Source organism: Schistocerca gregaria, chromosome 2, assembly GCF_023897955.1.
Source record: "Schistocerca gregaria isolate iqSchGreg1 chromosome 2, iqSchGreg1.2, whole genome shotgun sequence".
Lineage (NCBI taxonomy): Eukaryota > Metazoa > Arthropoda > Insecta > Orthoptera > Acrididae > Schistocerca > Schistocerca gregaria.
In genome coordinates, this window is record NC_064921.1 from 947,534,575 (window position 1) to 947,547,909 (window position 13,335).

General features: G+C 40.8%; 1 protein-coding gene across 1 annotated transcript in view; it reads right to left on the bottom strand.

Annotated features, from left to right (window-relative positions):
* The window catches only part of LOC126335409 (transcription factor Dp-1-like), a 172,459-nt gene that overhangs the window by 19,526 nt on the left and 139,598 nt on the right, over positions 1 to 13,335 (bottom strand). The window contains exon 9 of the mRNA XM_049998677.1: positions 8,417 to 8,499. Within this exon, the coding sequence (XP_049854634.1) occupies positions 8,417 to 8,499 (83 nt within the window). The remainder of the gene's footprint in view (positions 1 to 8,416; positions 8,500 to 13,335) is intronic.

Below are 13,335 nucleotides of genomic sequence, written 5' to 3' on the forward strand. Positions count from 1 at the left end.
TCCTGACACACAGTTATTCACAAAAGCACTGTGATATTTTCTATTTAAAGCAACTGTCGTGTGGACACAGCAGAAATCAAGATGCAATCAAACAATGGAAAATCCAGGATGGACTGTAACAATACTTTGAGAAGGAAAGTTGCTACCCACCATATGGCGGAGATGCTGAGTAGCAGATAGGTACAAGAAAAAGACTCACATTTATAGCTTAGCTTTCGGCCATTAAGGCCTTTGTCAACAATACACACACACACATATATATACAAAAATGGTGGTTTCAGTTGCCTGAGACTGCAGTCGTGTGTGTGTGTGTGTGTGTGTGTGTGTGTGTGTGTGTGTGTGTGTGTGTGTTTGTTTGACAAAGGCCTTAATAGACAAAAGCTATAATTGTGAGTCTTTTTGTTGTGCCTATCTGTGACTCAGCATATCCGCTATATGGTGAGTAGCAACTTTCCTTCTAATAACGTTGCAACAAGAAGCAATTGTCGACAGCAATCTGCAAATGTTTAGGGGTTACTTTCATGGCTGTGCCAGCTTCAGATCAATGAATAGCCAAAGTCTGTAGCACCGCCTCCCCTTATACGTCAATGCTCTTTGCAGGCCAACTGGAAGACCATGAACAAGACGACGAGATCAGTTGAAGGGTTATGGGAACCAAAAAGGATTATAATGGGAGGGACCGCACGCTGTTGGGGAAGAGAGAGAAAACTGGAAGAGACTCTATGAAGAACCTCCACAAACAGGAATGTTTCAGGAAGAAGAAAATACTTGACAATAGCACATAGATTGAAACTGCAATTGCTCAATAAAAACAGTTACACCAAAATGCTGGGCATTTAAATAATTTACAGAGGCTGCGGGCCTGCTTTACATGAAGTGTATGGACTGTTTTCTCACCTGAACACCACCACTGCCAAGAAAAAGTCAGGGACAGGGCTTCTATAACTCCCCCCCCCCCCCCCCCCAAAAAAAAACTGTTACCATACCATTTTGACTTTGTAACAGAACAGAAACTATGTAATGATGTAAAGTGGAAGAGGGCACGCAGAAAGCAGTTTTTTTAGTACTGAAACATCCTGCCAGATTAAAACTGTGTGCCAAAAAGTGATTCAAACTCGGGACATTTGCCTTTTGCAGGCAAATGCCCTACCGACTGATTTAACGAACCGTAACTCACGAGCCGTACTCACAGCTTTTTGCCACCAGTGTCTCAACTACCTTCCAAACTTCACAGAATCTTTCCTGCGAACTTGCAAGAGTAGTATTCCTGGAAGAAATGATATTGTCGAGACATGGCTTACCACAGCCTGGGGAAGTTTACAGAATGAAATTTTCACTCTGCAACAGAGTGTGCTGATACAAAATTTCCTGGCAGATCATCGTAAGTTGTGCTTCGGTAGCTCATCTGATACAGCACTTTCTCACGAAAGGCAAACGTGCCAAGTTCAAGCCTCAGTCTAATGTACAGTTTTAATGTGCCAGGAAGATTCATGTCAGTGCACACACTGCTGTAGAGTAAAAATTTCATTGTGGAGTTCATTAGTATCTTTCGGCTGCTGAAAGTTAATGCTGCCACTAGCGAATTTTCAAGGTTATGAAATTAGGAAACATAAAGAATTAAATTTAAAGGCATGTAGATGGAAACAACTGTTTATTAAATTATGTACCACATCTGGGCAAAATTACTAGATGTTAATCTTTCTATTATACTAAAACCAGACAATAAATGCCCATACTTTTAACCTGGAGTGTAAATAATATTTAAAGTGCTCTAATTACTGCTGTGTTTTAAATAATTTATTATTTTGTGTCGATTTTTGTCATTCCATTTCTATTCGGCACAAACAGAAATATTACATCATGATTTGTTATCAGATTTAACTTCTTCAATTTTTCAAAAGTTAAGCCACTCCGAGTTCGCATACAACTTCCACTAAATCTTTCGAGGTTAACTTGTGTCGTGAGTTGCCACTAGCAGATGACATTTTTTTTACTGCTCCACAATTTTTGAAATTCTGACTGTGTTGCAGTGTTCGTCTTTTGTATGCTAGTGTATCATATCCAGCTAAGTAAAAAGTACATGCAATTCACACATTTATTTACATATTTAACCCAACTTCTAAAGATTTCTCGTATGAGGCCATGTGTCAGACAGGTACAATTTGAAATTTTGGATTCTAACATTCTACTTTTCCCTTGTTTCTGCACAATCTTTCATTATTACATCAGTAGTCCCTGTATATCTTAATATTTTGTGTTTTTATGAACATTTGTCATGAAAACTTCTTACTAGACTAAACTTTAAATTGGGGAAGGAGAACATATTTCCAAGAATTTTCAGAATTTAGAAACCATGTAATTTTTTAAAAAATTGTAGATTACACGGTTTTTATTTTGTAGTAATTCAGCATTTGTGATTTACAGTTACTATAATTAACTTACTGACCTTAGGTATGGATTTGATACTGGCTTCACGGCAGTGCCTGGAAAACATGCAACCTACCCAAATGCGATTGTAAGTATGAAGGAGAAAGTGCTTGCCCACAAGAGAAATGTGCTGCAACATCTGAAGGTGAACATCGGCCCTGGGGCAGAAGATCGGGATGGGATGAGGTGAGAACATGGTCCAGCTTCCTCATAGTAAGGGTGGCACTGTAGTAGCATTTACGATTCTGAGAGAAGAAGGATATCACCCAAGACTTCCCCACTTGTTTCTAAGGATGGTAGAAAATCTCCACAAAATAGCGGCCTAAGTGGTTAAAGTTAGCTACAGGGCCCACAATGACATTATCTGCTATGTTCAGGCTGAAAATCGCGGAATGGACCTTCGTCTCAGAGAGCCAATGGAGGTTGCCCTGCATTACAGGGGAAGGGGAGGTAGAGGTAGAGGTAGAGGTAGAGGTAGAGGTAGAGGTAGAGGGAGAGGGAGTTACAAGAACTGGTAAATGAGATCCAGCTAACTTTTTTCCTATCTCAAAGAACGCAACATCTCTGCACACACAACTGCTTATAAAGAATACAGTTCGTCATTGTAGGATGACAGTTAAAAAGGCAGAGATCATGTTCCCATGTGTGAATCGTGCTGCTGGGACACAGTGTGGGGAAGATGAGGTGAGAGGTATGGATTGTTCTGTGGCGGTAAGCGTAACATGCATAAGGTGCTCTATGTGATCATCAAAACTGGGGAAATGACATTTGGTGAAAGCTGCAAAGGAGGAGTGAAGCTGGAAGGAAACACAAGATGTCAAAGCAGTCAAAAGATGCAATTTTGTTACTTGGAGGCAGAAAACAACCGAATGCTGCAATTCCCCCAATTCCATGAGTAGCTGTAATTCCTCCTTAATGGAATTAATGCCTTGAATGTTCCACTGGACAAGAGTCATAATGGGGGATGGGGAGGAGGGAACAAATACAGGGGAGTCAACTCTGCGGTTGTTGAGTGCCAGCCTTTGAAAACTCACTGCTGCAGGGCACAGAAGCTGGAGGATCCTGTTCCATGCAATCTACAGAGGTGTCGGCATTCTCACTGATGGGCCTGAGGGGGCAAAAAAACAGTAGGCAGTGTGCATCAGCAAAATGGAGGTCCGCTGGGTGAGGGTATCGTGCAGAGACACCGTTTAAGAGGATCTTTGAGTCTGGGAAGGAGAAAGTCATTTGCATTTAGTCAATTCCTTGGAGCCTTTACAGTTGGCAGACAAGCACAGTTGTCAGCTGGAGGGACGTAGAAAGCCTTCGTTGGAATATTCCTTCTGTCCTTTCCTGGCATGCCATTTGTGTAGCACGTGATTTCACCATGGGGGCAAATATTTGATGGATTGTTGCAAACCTTTAGGAGAAGAAGACGGGGATACTATGTGATATTGGGGGATTTTACAACTGCAGTACCAAATTGGAGGTCGCAAATCTGCGTGGCCATGTCCTTCGTGGAGTAAGGGTGGAGCAAGAATGGTACTGTAAGTGGTAAAATAAGGACTTTCGACTAGCCAACAACATGAGAGTGAGAGTGAGGTACTTTTCCCTTCACTCTGATCTCCTGTGTGGCCTGCTCATCGAGTAACAGTGACAGTGGTAGCAATGCATCGGATTTGGAATGTACAGTCAGACTGTGATGATTTCATAGCCTTTTTTGATCTTGGATGGAAGAATTACTAGATCAAACATCAGAAAAAGGAATGTTTGTAGGCACCAAGGTTGTATCAACCTTCTTCATTACCCGATGGATGCAGAGATCCCTGATCAGAAAAGCAAGCTTGGATTTCTCCCTTGGTCAAACCATCAAGCACCTGAGTGTAAGTAACACCATACGAAGTATTCAAGGCATGATGGGCCTCGATAAAAATAGGACAGCCGTGGAGGAGCGAAGCTGTATGCAGTTGTTGGGCTTGAAAATCACAACTGGTCTACAGAAGTAAAGTCCCATTATATAAGAGAGAGCAGGGTTTCACAGGGAATGCAAATGCATCAGCATCTTCCTGAAAAATAAAGGATTAACTGTAGGAAAGGACCGTCCACCTTTGATACATGATACCATGAGGAACCAAGGGGCAGCTGAGAGTGCCTTTGAATCTTTAACCTCATTAGGCTCAGATGATTGGTTCATTGCGAAAAAAATCCCCCACAATGACCAGCGTATTGGATGCCATGCTCCTTCCAACTGGGAGTCCCGCCTTGGGTGATTATTCACACTTTCCGAACTCCTGACAGAGAGGAGAAGGTAACAGCTCAGGCAACCATCTCTCCTTGGCCTGGCTTGTACCATGCAAGCTCTACCTGTTGATCTGGGGCTGAGAATTATGCATTACCCAGCCACCTGTTATGGATCGAATGCATGCGCCGGCCTTCAGGAGTACATAGGGAGGAAGAAGAAACAAAGTGAAGCCTCTAATGCCGAAGCAGAGATGAATAATGAAAGAAAAACAGATGAGGGACTGTTCGGATGATGGGCTATTGAAACTGGAACATGAATTCCCAAAAATATCCATGACATGTTCCTCAAAGAAGGGAGGACAGACATGCAGCACGGAAAGGGAAGAGGTACTGCAAAGGCTGGGGACTTGGGTAGCCAAGCACAAACTCACTGGGGGGAAGTTGAGAATACCAGGCTTGCTCATGGAGTTTCAATGACGTGCAAAATCTGCAGCACAGTTCCTACAACAGATTGTGGTCCCCTGGTTTTGAGTAAAGTGGAAGGCTTGAAAAAGAAACTGAAACTGTAAATGTCCATACATATATCTCTTAATAGATACTAAAACAACGGAAAATCCAGCACAGAATAATGACAATATTACAAAAAGTGACTCACAATACAGAGGAGAAATCAATTTGCAGACAGGCACAACGAGAAGTCTATTAAACATGAAAGCTTTCAGCCAGAAGGCCTTCTTCTGAAATAAACAACAGTCAGTCTGCCGTTGGAACGCACAATTTCGTTAGCATTTCTGACACGAGCATCGTCAGTAGATGTTAAATGGCACTGTGAAAGAGGGTTATCTTTTAACTTCTGTTCGGCCATTTTTAAACCATGTGAACCATTCATAACACCGAGTATGGTTTAAGCAATCATCATCGAAGGCCTCCTGCAAAATTTGGTGTGTCTCTGTACAGGTTCTTCTTGAGATTCATGCAAAATTTAACATAGATGTGTTGTTCTTCTAACTCTGCCATCTCGAAATTTGCAAACTGTGTGACACATTGTTCTACTCGATACAGCACTGAACAATAACTGACAGACAGATAACAATCAAACTTTCAGTAGTTCAACATTTAAAAAAAAAAGGCGTGTGCAGGGATGCCAACCCCATTATGCTCCAGCACAACATTGGCGCGAAATTACGAATGTTCCGCAAGTTTTTGAATAGACCTTGTACGTCTAACAAAATGCCCTCCTCCAGACCAACCAGCACAAATTACAAAAACATCAATCATGTTAAACCCAAGTTGATCCTATCTCACATGACACACTGAAATCCACAGATCAAGGGAGTCAGGTGAGTGCAGTATTTCTTGACATCCAGAGAGAATTTGACTCATTATAACCTGTATGCTTACTATCAAAAAGTTGTGACTGGACTGAGAATTTTTTGGTAGAGCGAATGCAGCAAGTTATCTAGGATGAAGTGTCTGACAGGTGTAGAAATAACTTCAGATGTGCCCCGGGGAAGTTTCTTGAGACCTTTACTGTTCATATTGTACATTAATGACCTTGTGGATAATAATAATGACTTCAGATTTTTTTGCAGAAATGTACCAATGTATTTCTCTACAATTAAGTACCATCTGAAAGAAGTGTGCAGAAAGTCAGACCTTGGTAAGATTTCCAAGTGATGCAAAAATTGGTAACTTACTTAAAATATAAAACTGCACTTCACAAAACAAAAAAATGCATTACCCTATGGCTACGTCAACACAGTCATAGGAAGAATCGGTTAACTCATTTACATATCTGGGTGTAACAATTTGTACGAAACTGAACAATTACAGTCTTAGATATAGGTAAAGAAGTTGGAAGACTGCAACTCATTGGTACAATAATAAGGAAGCGCTGTAAGTCCACAAAGAAGACTGTATAAAAAAAACTCTTATCCTATGTATCCTGGAATATGCTGATATGTGTGGAACCTGTACCAAATTGGGCTAACTTTAGATACAAGATATCATAGCATGAGTGGTCACAGGTTTCGTTTGACTCATGTGAAAATGTCACGAAGATGCTAAAAGAACTGAGCTGCAGACAATTTAAGACAGACACAAACTAAAACATACTTGTAGCGTTTCTAGAAGCAATTATAAGTGATGATTCTAGAAATGTGTTAGAATCGCCTACATTTCTCTCTGGCAGATAATTACAGTACACATAGAGGCATGTAAGCAATCATTCTTCTGGTGCTCAATATGTGAATAGGACACAATGGGAAAGAATCCTAATGCTGGTACAATGGGATATGCCTTCTGCCACACACTTCACAATGATCTGAAGAGTATGGCTGTAGACGTAATCAAACAAAAAACACGAAGAAGGAAACTGCAAATAAGCGGTAAATGTTTTTCTGATTTTGAAATAAAATAATTTTGGGCATTAGGGTGCATTGTTTTTAAGAGGATCACTGCACCATATTGGTTACAATTACAGAGTTCACTAGCTTTAGTAAATGGCTCTGAGCACTATGGGACTTAACATCTATGGTCATCAGTCCCCTAGAACTTAGAACTACTTAAACCTAACTAACCTAAGGACAACACACAACACCCAGCCATCACGAGGTAGATAAAATCCCTGACCCCGCCGGGAATCGAACCCGGGTGCGGGAAGCGAGAACGCTATCGCACGACCACGAGATGCGGGCACTAGCTTTAATATTTTAAAGTGGTGCAGCGAAAGCATTTATTCAAAATGACAATGGCACTGGTAGCCTATGAACACCGGGTGCCAACGAATACACTTGATTGAAGATGGCTGAGAGTTGGTTCAAAAAACATATAATCAGGATCTTAAACAACATAACTTTTTCTAGATGAGTAAAATAGAATTTTTTTCTTCCTATTCACATCTGATTTTATTTGAGATCAAAGACTATGGCTTTGGATTTCATTAAAATATTCCTAAAAATGGAATGGAATAAAGTATTTGCTTGTGACACAGTTCCACATCAAGCGGATTTACATTCGGTAGAGTGAAAGTGACCCCATGTTTGTGACACTCTTAGTTATTGCTATACACACAGTGTAGCACATGTTACTGAGAGTCATCACAACTAGGATTGAGCAAACATTTTCGACACTGTTTAATATTAGATACTGGAAGTCTATAATCTACAAATATTCCAGTTTATTTTGGGTATAACTGAAGCTGTCATCACCAGAAGAACTGTTTAAAAGCCATAGCATTGTACTAGACTTAGACCGTTTACCTTCATTCAACCTTTTAACTGAATTAACCAACCTGTTACAGGGGACAAACAGCTCTGAACAGGTGGGCTCATCCTTTTTCTCATATACAAACCATTTCTAGAGTGAAAGAATGAATAATAATCTTCGTGCTAAATGAGCATTGAACCTTTAACACTTAGATTTCTAGTGCAACACCCACTTTGTCACCAGGCTTATTCAATATTTAATCTTATGATGCCTTACAGTGCTTGTTTTAGACATTTTTTTCTTACCAAGTTTAGATCTCATTTTTGTTAGCTAATTGTTTACAATGTTAATGCTATTTACTTTAACACTAGAGTCAAGATGCTGAAATAAAACAATTTTCAACTGTATAAAACTATTAACACACAACTGCACATAACAGAACAAAATGATCAGTAGCTTGATGCTTATTTCTAAGTGTAAACGAATTTTTTACCATTTACACTATACAAATATAAGTTAGCAAAATAAATCACTGTAGCATCAAAAACAATTTTTATCTTACCTAGTACCATGCCCATTCGTTTCAGAACCTCTATGTCGTCATGGATTTCAAACTTGTTATCAAAATTGAACACGTACTCGGTCCTACGGAGAACACACACAAAAAAAGCAAGTAAGCTTTTAAATGGAATTTTAATAACATATCTACAAAATTTAATAGAGTAATTGCATTTCAATAAACTCAAAATAAGTAAGCTCAAAAGATGGATGCAAGAACATAAACCAGTACATTAGTTAATGCTGTGCAAAGAATATCACACCTTTATGTATCATGAGCAGTCCACTTACTTCATAAAATCATGGAAATAGGCAAGCCAGCCAGACGAAAGAACAGTAAGACAGAAGATAATTCACAGAAACAAGCTACTTTCAAATACACAGTCCATTCAGAAGAAGTGTGTCAAAAAATGACGAATACAGACTCTTGTCACCCAATATTATCCTGGCCTCGTATACATCAATAAATTACTCCGCCAGGGATATGACTTTCTCAAGTCAACCCCTGAAATGAGATCATCCCTTGACAAAATTCTCCCCACACCACCCAGAGCTGCCTTTCGTCGCCCCCCTAACCTCCGTAACATCCTAACCCTACAATATTCCCAGACTACCTTCTCTACCCAGCAGTTCCTACCCCTGTAACCGACCCCGCTGCAAAACCTGCCCCATGCATCCCCCACACAACCACCTACTCCAGCCCCGCTACTGGTAAATCATACACAATTCAAGGCAGGGCCACATGTGAAACTACACATGTCACGTATCAGCTGACATGCCTCCACTGCACAGCCTTTTACATTGGTATGACAACAACTAAACTGGCTGAGCGCATGAACGGACACAGGCGAACTGTTCACCTAGGAGATGTCCAATACCCAGTAGCGGAGCATGCCCTCCAGCATAATTCTAGGGACCTAGGAACCTGGTACACCGTATGTGCCATTTGGCTTCTCCCACCCAACACCAGTCCCTCTGAACTGCGGAGATGGGAACTTGCACTCCAACACATCCTTTCATCCCGCCATCCCCCTGGACTGAACCTACATTAAACAACCTCACTCCCATTTACTCTTCAGTCTTCTCCTCTTTCCCTTTCCTCTTTAGCCATTCATGCATCTTTCCATCCTACATCTTTATACTATATACCTCTTTACTTCTATATGCATCCTCTTTGGTTTGAAGCTGGCACAGTACTTACAATAGAATATCTTTGGCTTCCCTCTGACAACCATGCCTCCATCCTTGCTACCCTCCCTGTTTTCCTTTCCCTGTTGCTTCATAACCTGGGTTGTGAGTAACTAAATCCACTTTCCCTTCTTCCCTTTATTTCCCCTCTCTCCTCCCTGATGAAGGAACATTTATTCCGAAAGCTAGGAACGTAAATTTTCAGTTGTTTTTTGTGTATCTATCGGCTGTACTGAGCTGAGGTGAGTACTGGCCAGCCCCTCTATCTCTTTGTTAGTATTTGTTTCACATCTTTATATGAGATTTTCCATTAATTATTTAGAATACAGACTCTTAGACAAACTAAAAGCTAGAATGATCACTCCTGAAGACAGTTGAGGGAACACATTTCAATAGGCCACACGTCATATCAAATGATGACAAGGTTCTGATTTGGGAACACATTTTGAGTTCCCCAGAGCACATGCAACATTAAAGCAGCAATAAATCCTCAAAAGAATGTCTTTACCCCTATCTCAACTTCCACTGAATGTATTCATCATTTACCAAAAATTTTCCTGATGGATGAATAAGTAGGGCAGCCTATCAAAGTGTGTTTCAAACAGATTTTAATTTGTGTTTCAGGACACCTAGGTCAGATACTTGCAGACAGTGCAATTTGTTGTTTCACAAAATGATCGCAGCTTCAGACAAAACAGAACTGTAGACCACCATACTTGAGAATCAGTTGCATAACACAAAAGCAGACCAAGCATTCAAAGTGATAAAATCGATATGGAAATGGCTAAAAGGAACAGCAATATACGTGTAATATGTGTTGACCCACAACAGGTTTTATTTTGTCCTACACTGACGCATTCCACGCTATTCTACCACACAACTGTTGTATAATTTCACGGTATATGGCACTGGTACCGGAAACATCACAGGAAATTTGTGGAATGACTTCACTGCAAGGAGAGGTTCAGTGGCAATCATTTCCTGTCTGTTTAAATCTGTGACAAACAATTTTAGTATGTTTGAGGAAGGTATGGAACACAAACTAATTATATGGTCTGACCACTGGCAGAACAACGACTGGACAGTTTTAGCGCTTTATTTGTATCTGTCAGTGGCAAGTATTTACATAAATACATCAGAAGTTTTTATGCTAAGGTCTTAGTTTCCTACCTTGTAACAGCAACTTCACAGGATCAAGAGAAGAATCAAAAAGTATGATTACTTCAGAATGAAAGTATGTCATTGCTGAGGCCTCTGTCAACTGTATAAAACTGACCATTCAGATGATGATGACGATGTTCAAGGACTTAGGATCCACTGAGTTGGTTTTAACAAAGCCACGTGCTTTGAAAATTGCTGATGTACTCTGGTTGAAGCTGTGTAATGATGGTCCTCGAGGCGTAGTAGTCACAAGGTGCTTTGCCCTTGGCAATGACCATGTATTCTAAAAAATGGTTATAAATATTAAGTAAAAAACTGTGTTGCCTTCTGGTCTTTGGCTTTCCTACAATGGGGCACTGAAACTTCATAAGGAGAAGAAAAGGGACCTACCTGACATGATGAAATACATGGAGTTAAAATACAGGCATTTTTATGAAAACTTGCAGTGTGACAACTGAGTTTAATCTATCAGATTTGTCACAGAACTTGATAAAAACTATTACCTTTTTGAAGACCAAAGTAATGAGTTCACAATAAATATAAATACTTCAGGTGAAGGTGGTATATTTGCAGAAATGTAGAAGCACCAGTTCCTGCAGAGTATCACCCAGATCATTGAAGACGTTTGGAAAACAGAGGACTTACTAGAGAATGCATTTCAGCTGTGATCCACCCACTACACAAGAAAAGGAAGTAAGACCGACCTCAACAACTACAGAGGCATCTTCTTGTTGCTTACAACCTACAAGATCTTCTCTAAAGCTCGGCAAAATACCGTCACCAAACAGCTAGCCTCCAAACTAGGTGAATACCAGGTTCTGTGCGAGTAGGTCCTGCACAGAAAAGATTCAAAACCTCAAGACCATACTCTCATATAGGAGCCGAGGGGGGGGGGGGGGGGGGGCGGCACCCATGGGTAGGCATTATGGGAGACTTCCAAAAGGCATATGACTCAATAAATCGACAGACCCTCTTCTCTACGCTGTGGGAACAAGGCCTACATGGGAAAACTACCAGATTGGCCCAAGCTGCCCTGAAGAACACCACCTCCAAAGTCAAGTTCAGGGGTGAACACACAGTGAGCTTTCCCATCCAGACAAGAGTCAGGCAGAGGGATGTCCTCTCTTGCATCCTCTTCAACTGTGTTGAGGAGAAAATCTTAAGAGAGCGGACTTCCACACTGTCACGATAAGCAGGGTTGAAGCTTGGGTACAAGAAAGACAACCTCAATGTACCCTGTCTAGCCTTTGCTGATGAACTCATCCTACTGGCCAACAGTATGGAGGAGGCTACTCACCAACTACAGAGCCCCTACAGTGTTGTAAAAACTTGCTTGAGGGTCAACATACAGAAAACTGAGTTTATCACCAATATCAACAGGCTGCTTCTACAAACCCACTAGGAAACAATATTATCTGTAAAGTTCCCGCAGTCAAGTACTTCAGAGAATGGATCTCCGCAAGCAAGAGTGAAACCTTCCCATAGATGCCAGGTACACCAAGTTAGAGGGGGTCTATCATTCCTGTAAGAACATCTATACCTCCAAGTACCTATCCAAGAACACAAAGCTGAAACACTACAACTTGGTAGTAAAACCCTCTGCACTTTACGCCTACGAGTACCTCTTGATGAATCTAAAGGGCCCACTCAGGAAACTAGAACTTAAAGAGAGGAAGATCCTGAGGAGAATATTAGGACCTATAAGAGAGGAAGACGGTACCTACAGAATTGGGCACAATAATGAGCTCTATGAGCATCAGGAAGACATAGTAACATGTATGAGGAAAAGGTGACTGATTTTCTATGGGCACGTGACACACCTGAATCACTCCAGGATCACCGAAAGGATCCTCACAGTGACAAGTAGAGGATACGCGTCCACAGCCAAGTGGACCACCTCTATTAAATTAGACTTAGAGGAACTGGAGATCCCATTAGACAACTGAGAACCAAACTCAATATCAACAGGCCATCCTGCAGGGAGTCTTCCCACTGTGTCTCACAAGCAAGAAGTGTACAGGCACCACCAGACCTAAGTGGACATATGAGAGGAAGCAGGTTCAGAGCCAGAAGATGAAGGCATACAGGGCCAAGAAAAAGCAGAAGACCTAGCTAACAGTTAAGATGAGCCCCGTGGTCCCGAGTAGGCCGAAACGAATTTGGGGGGGGGGGATTATTATTTCGTGTTCCGTGCCTTGCCGTAATTTCCTTTCTTACAACTTTTAGATTCTAGACAACCTTATTATCACAGCAGAATACAGAGGGCTCTGGAATAATGCTGTATGTCCATTGTCACACAGCATTTTAATACTTACTTATTTTCAAGAAATTTTGGAAAGCACAAATAACTATTTTCAACAGTATGTATGCACAAACAATACAAATCTGCTATTACATTATTATTTTGCAATAATTCCAAGTAATTAACAGTTTTTGTCTGTTTCCCAAAAACTGCAAAATGTGTCAGACACCATTACTTGTGCACATGCTTCACGTATTTTGAATGTAAAATTAAAAACATGCCTGAATGCTTATTTTCCACCACAGATTTCTACTTAATTTTTACCATAATCT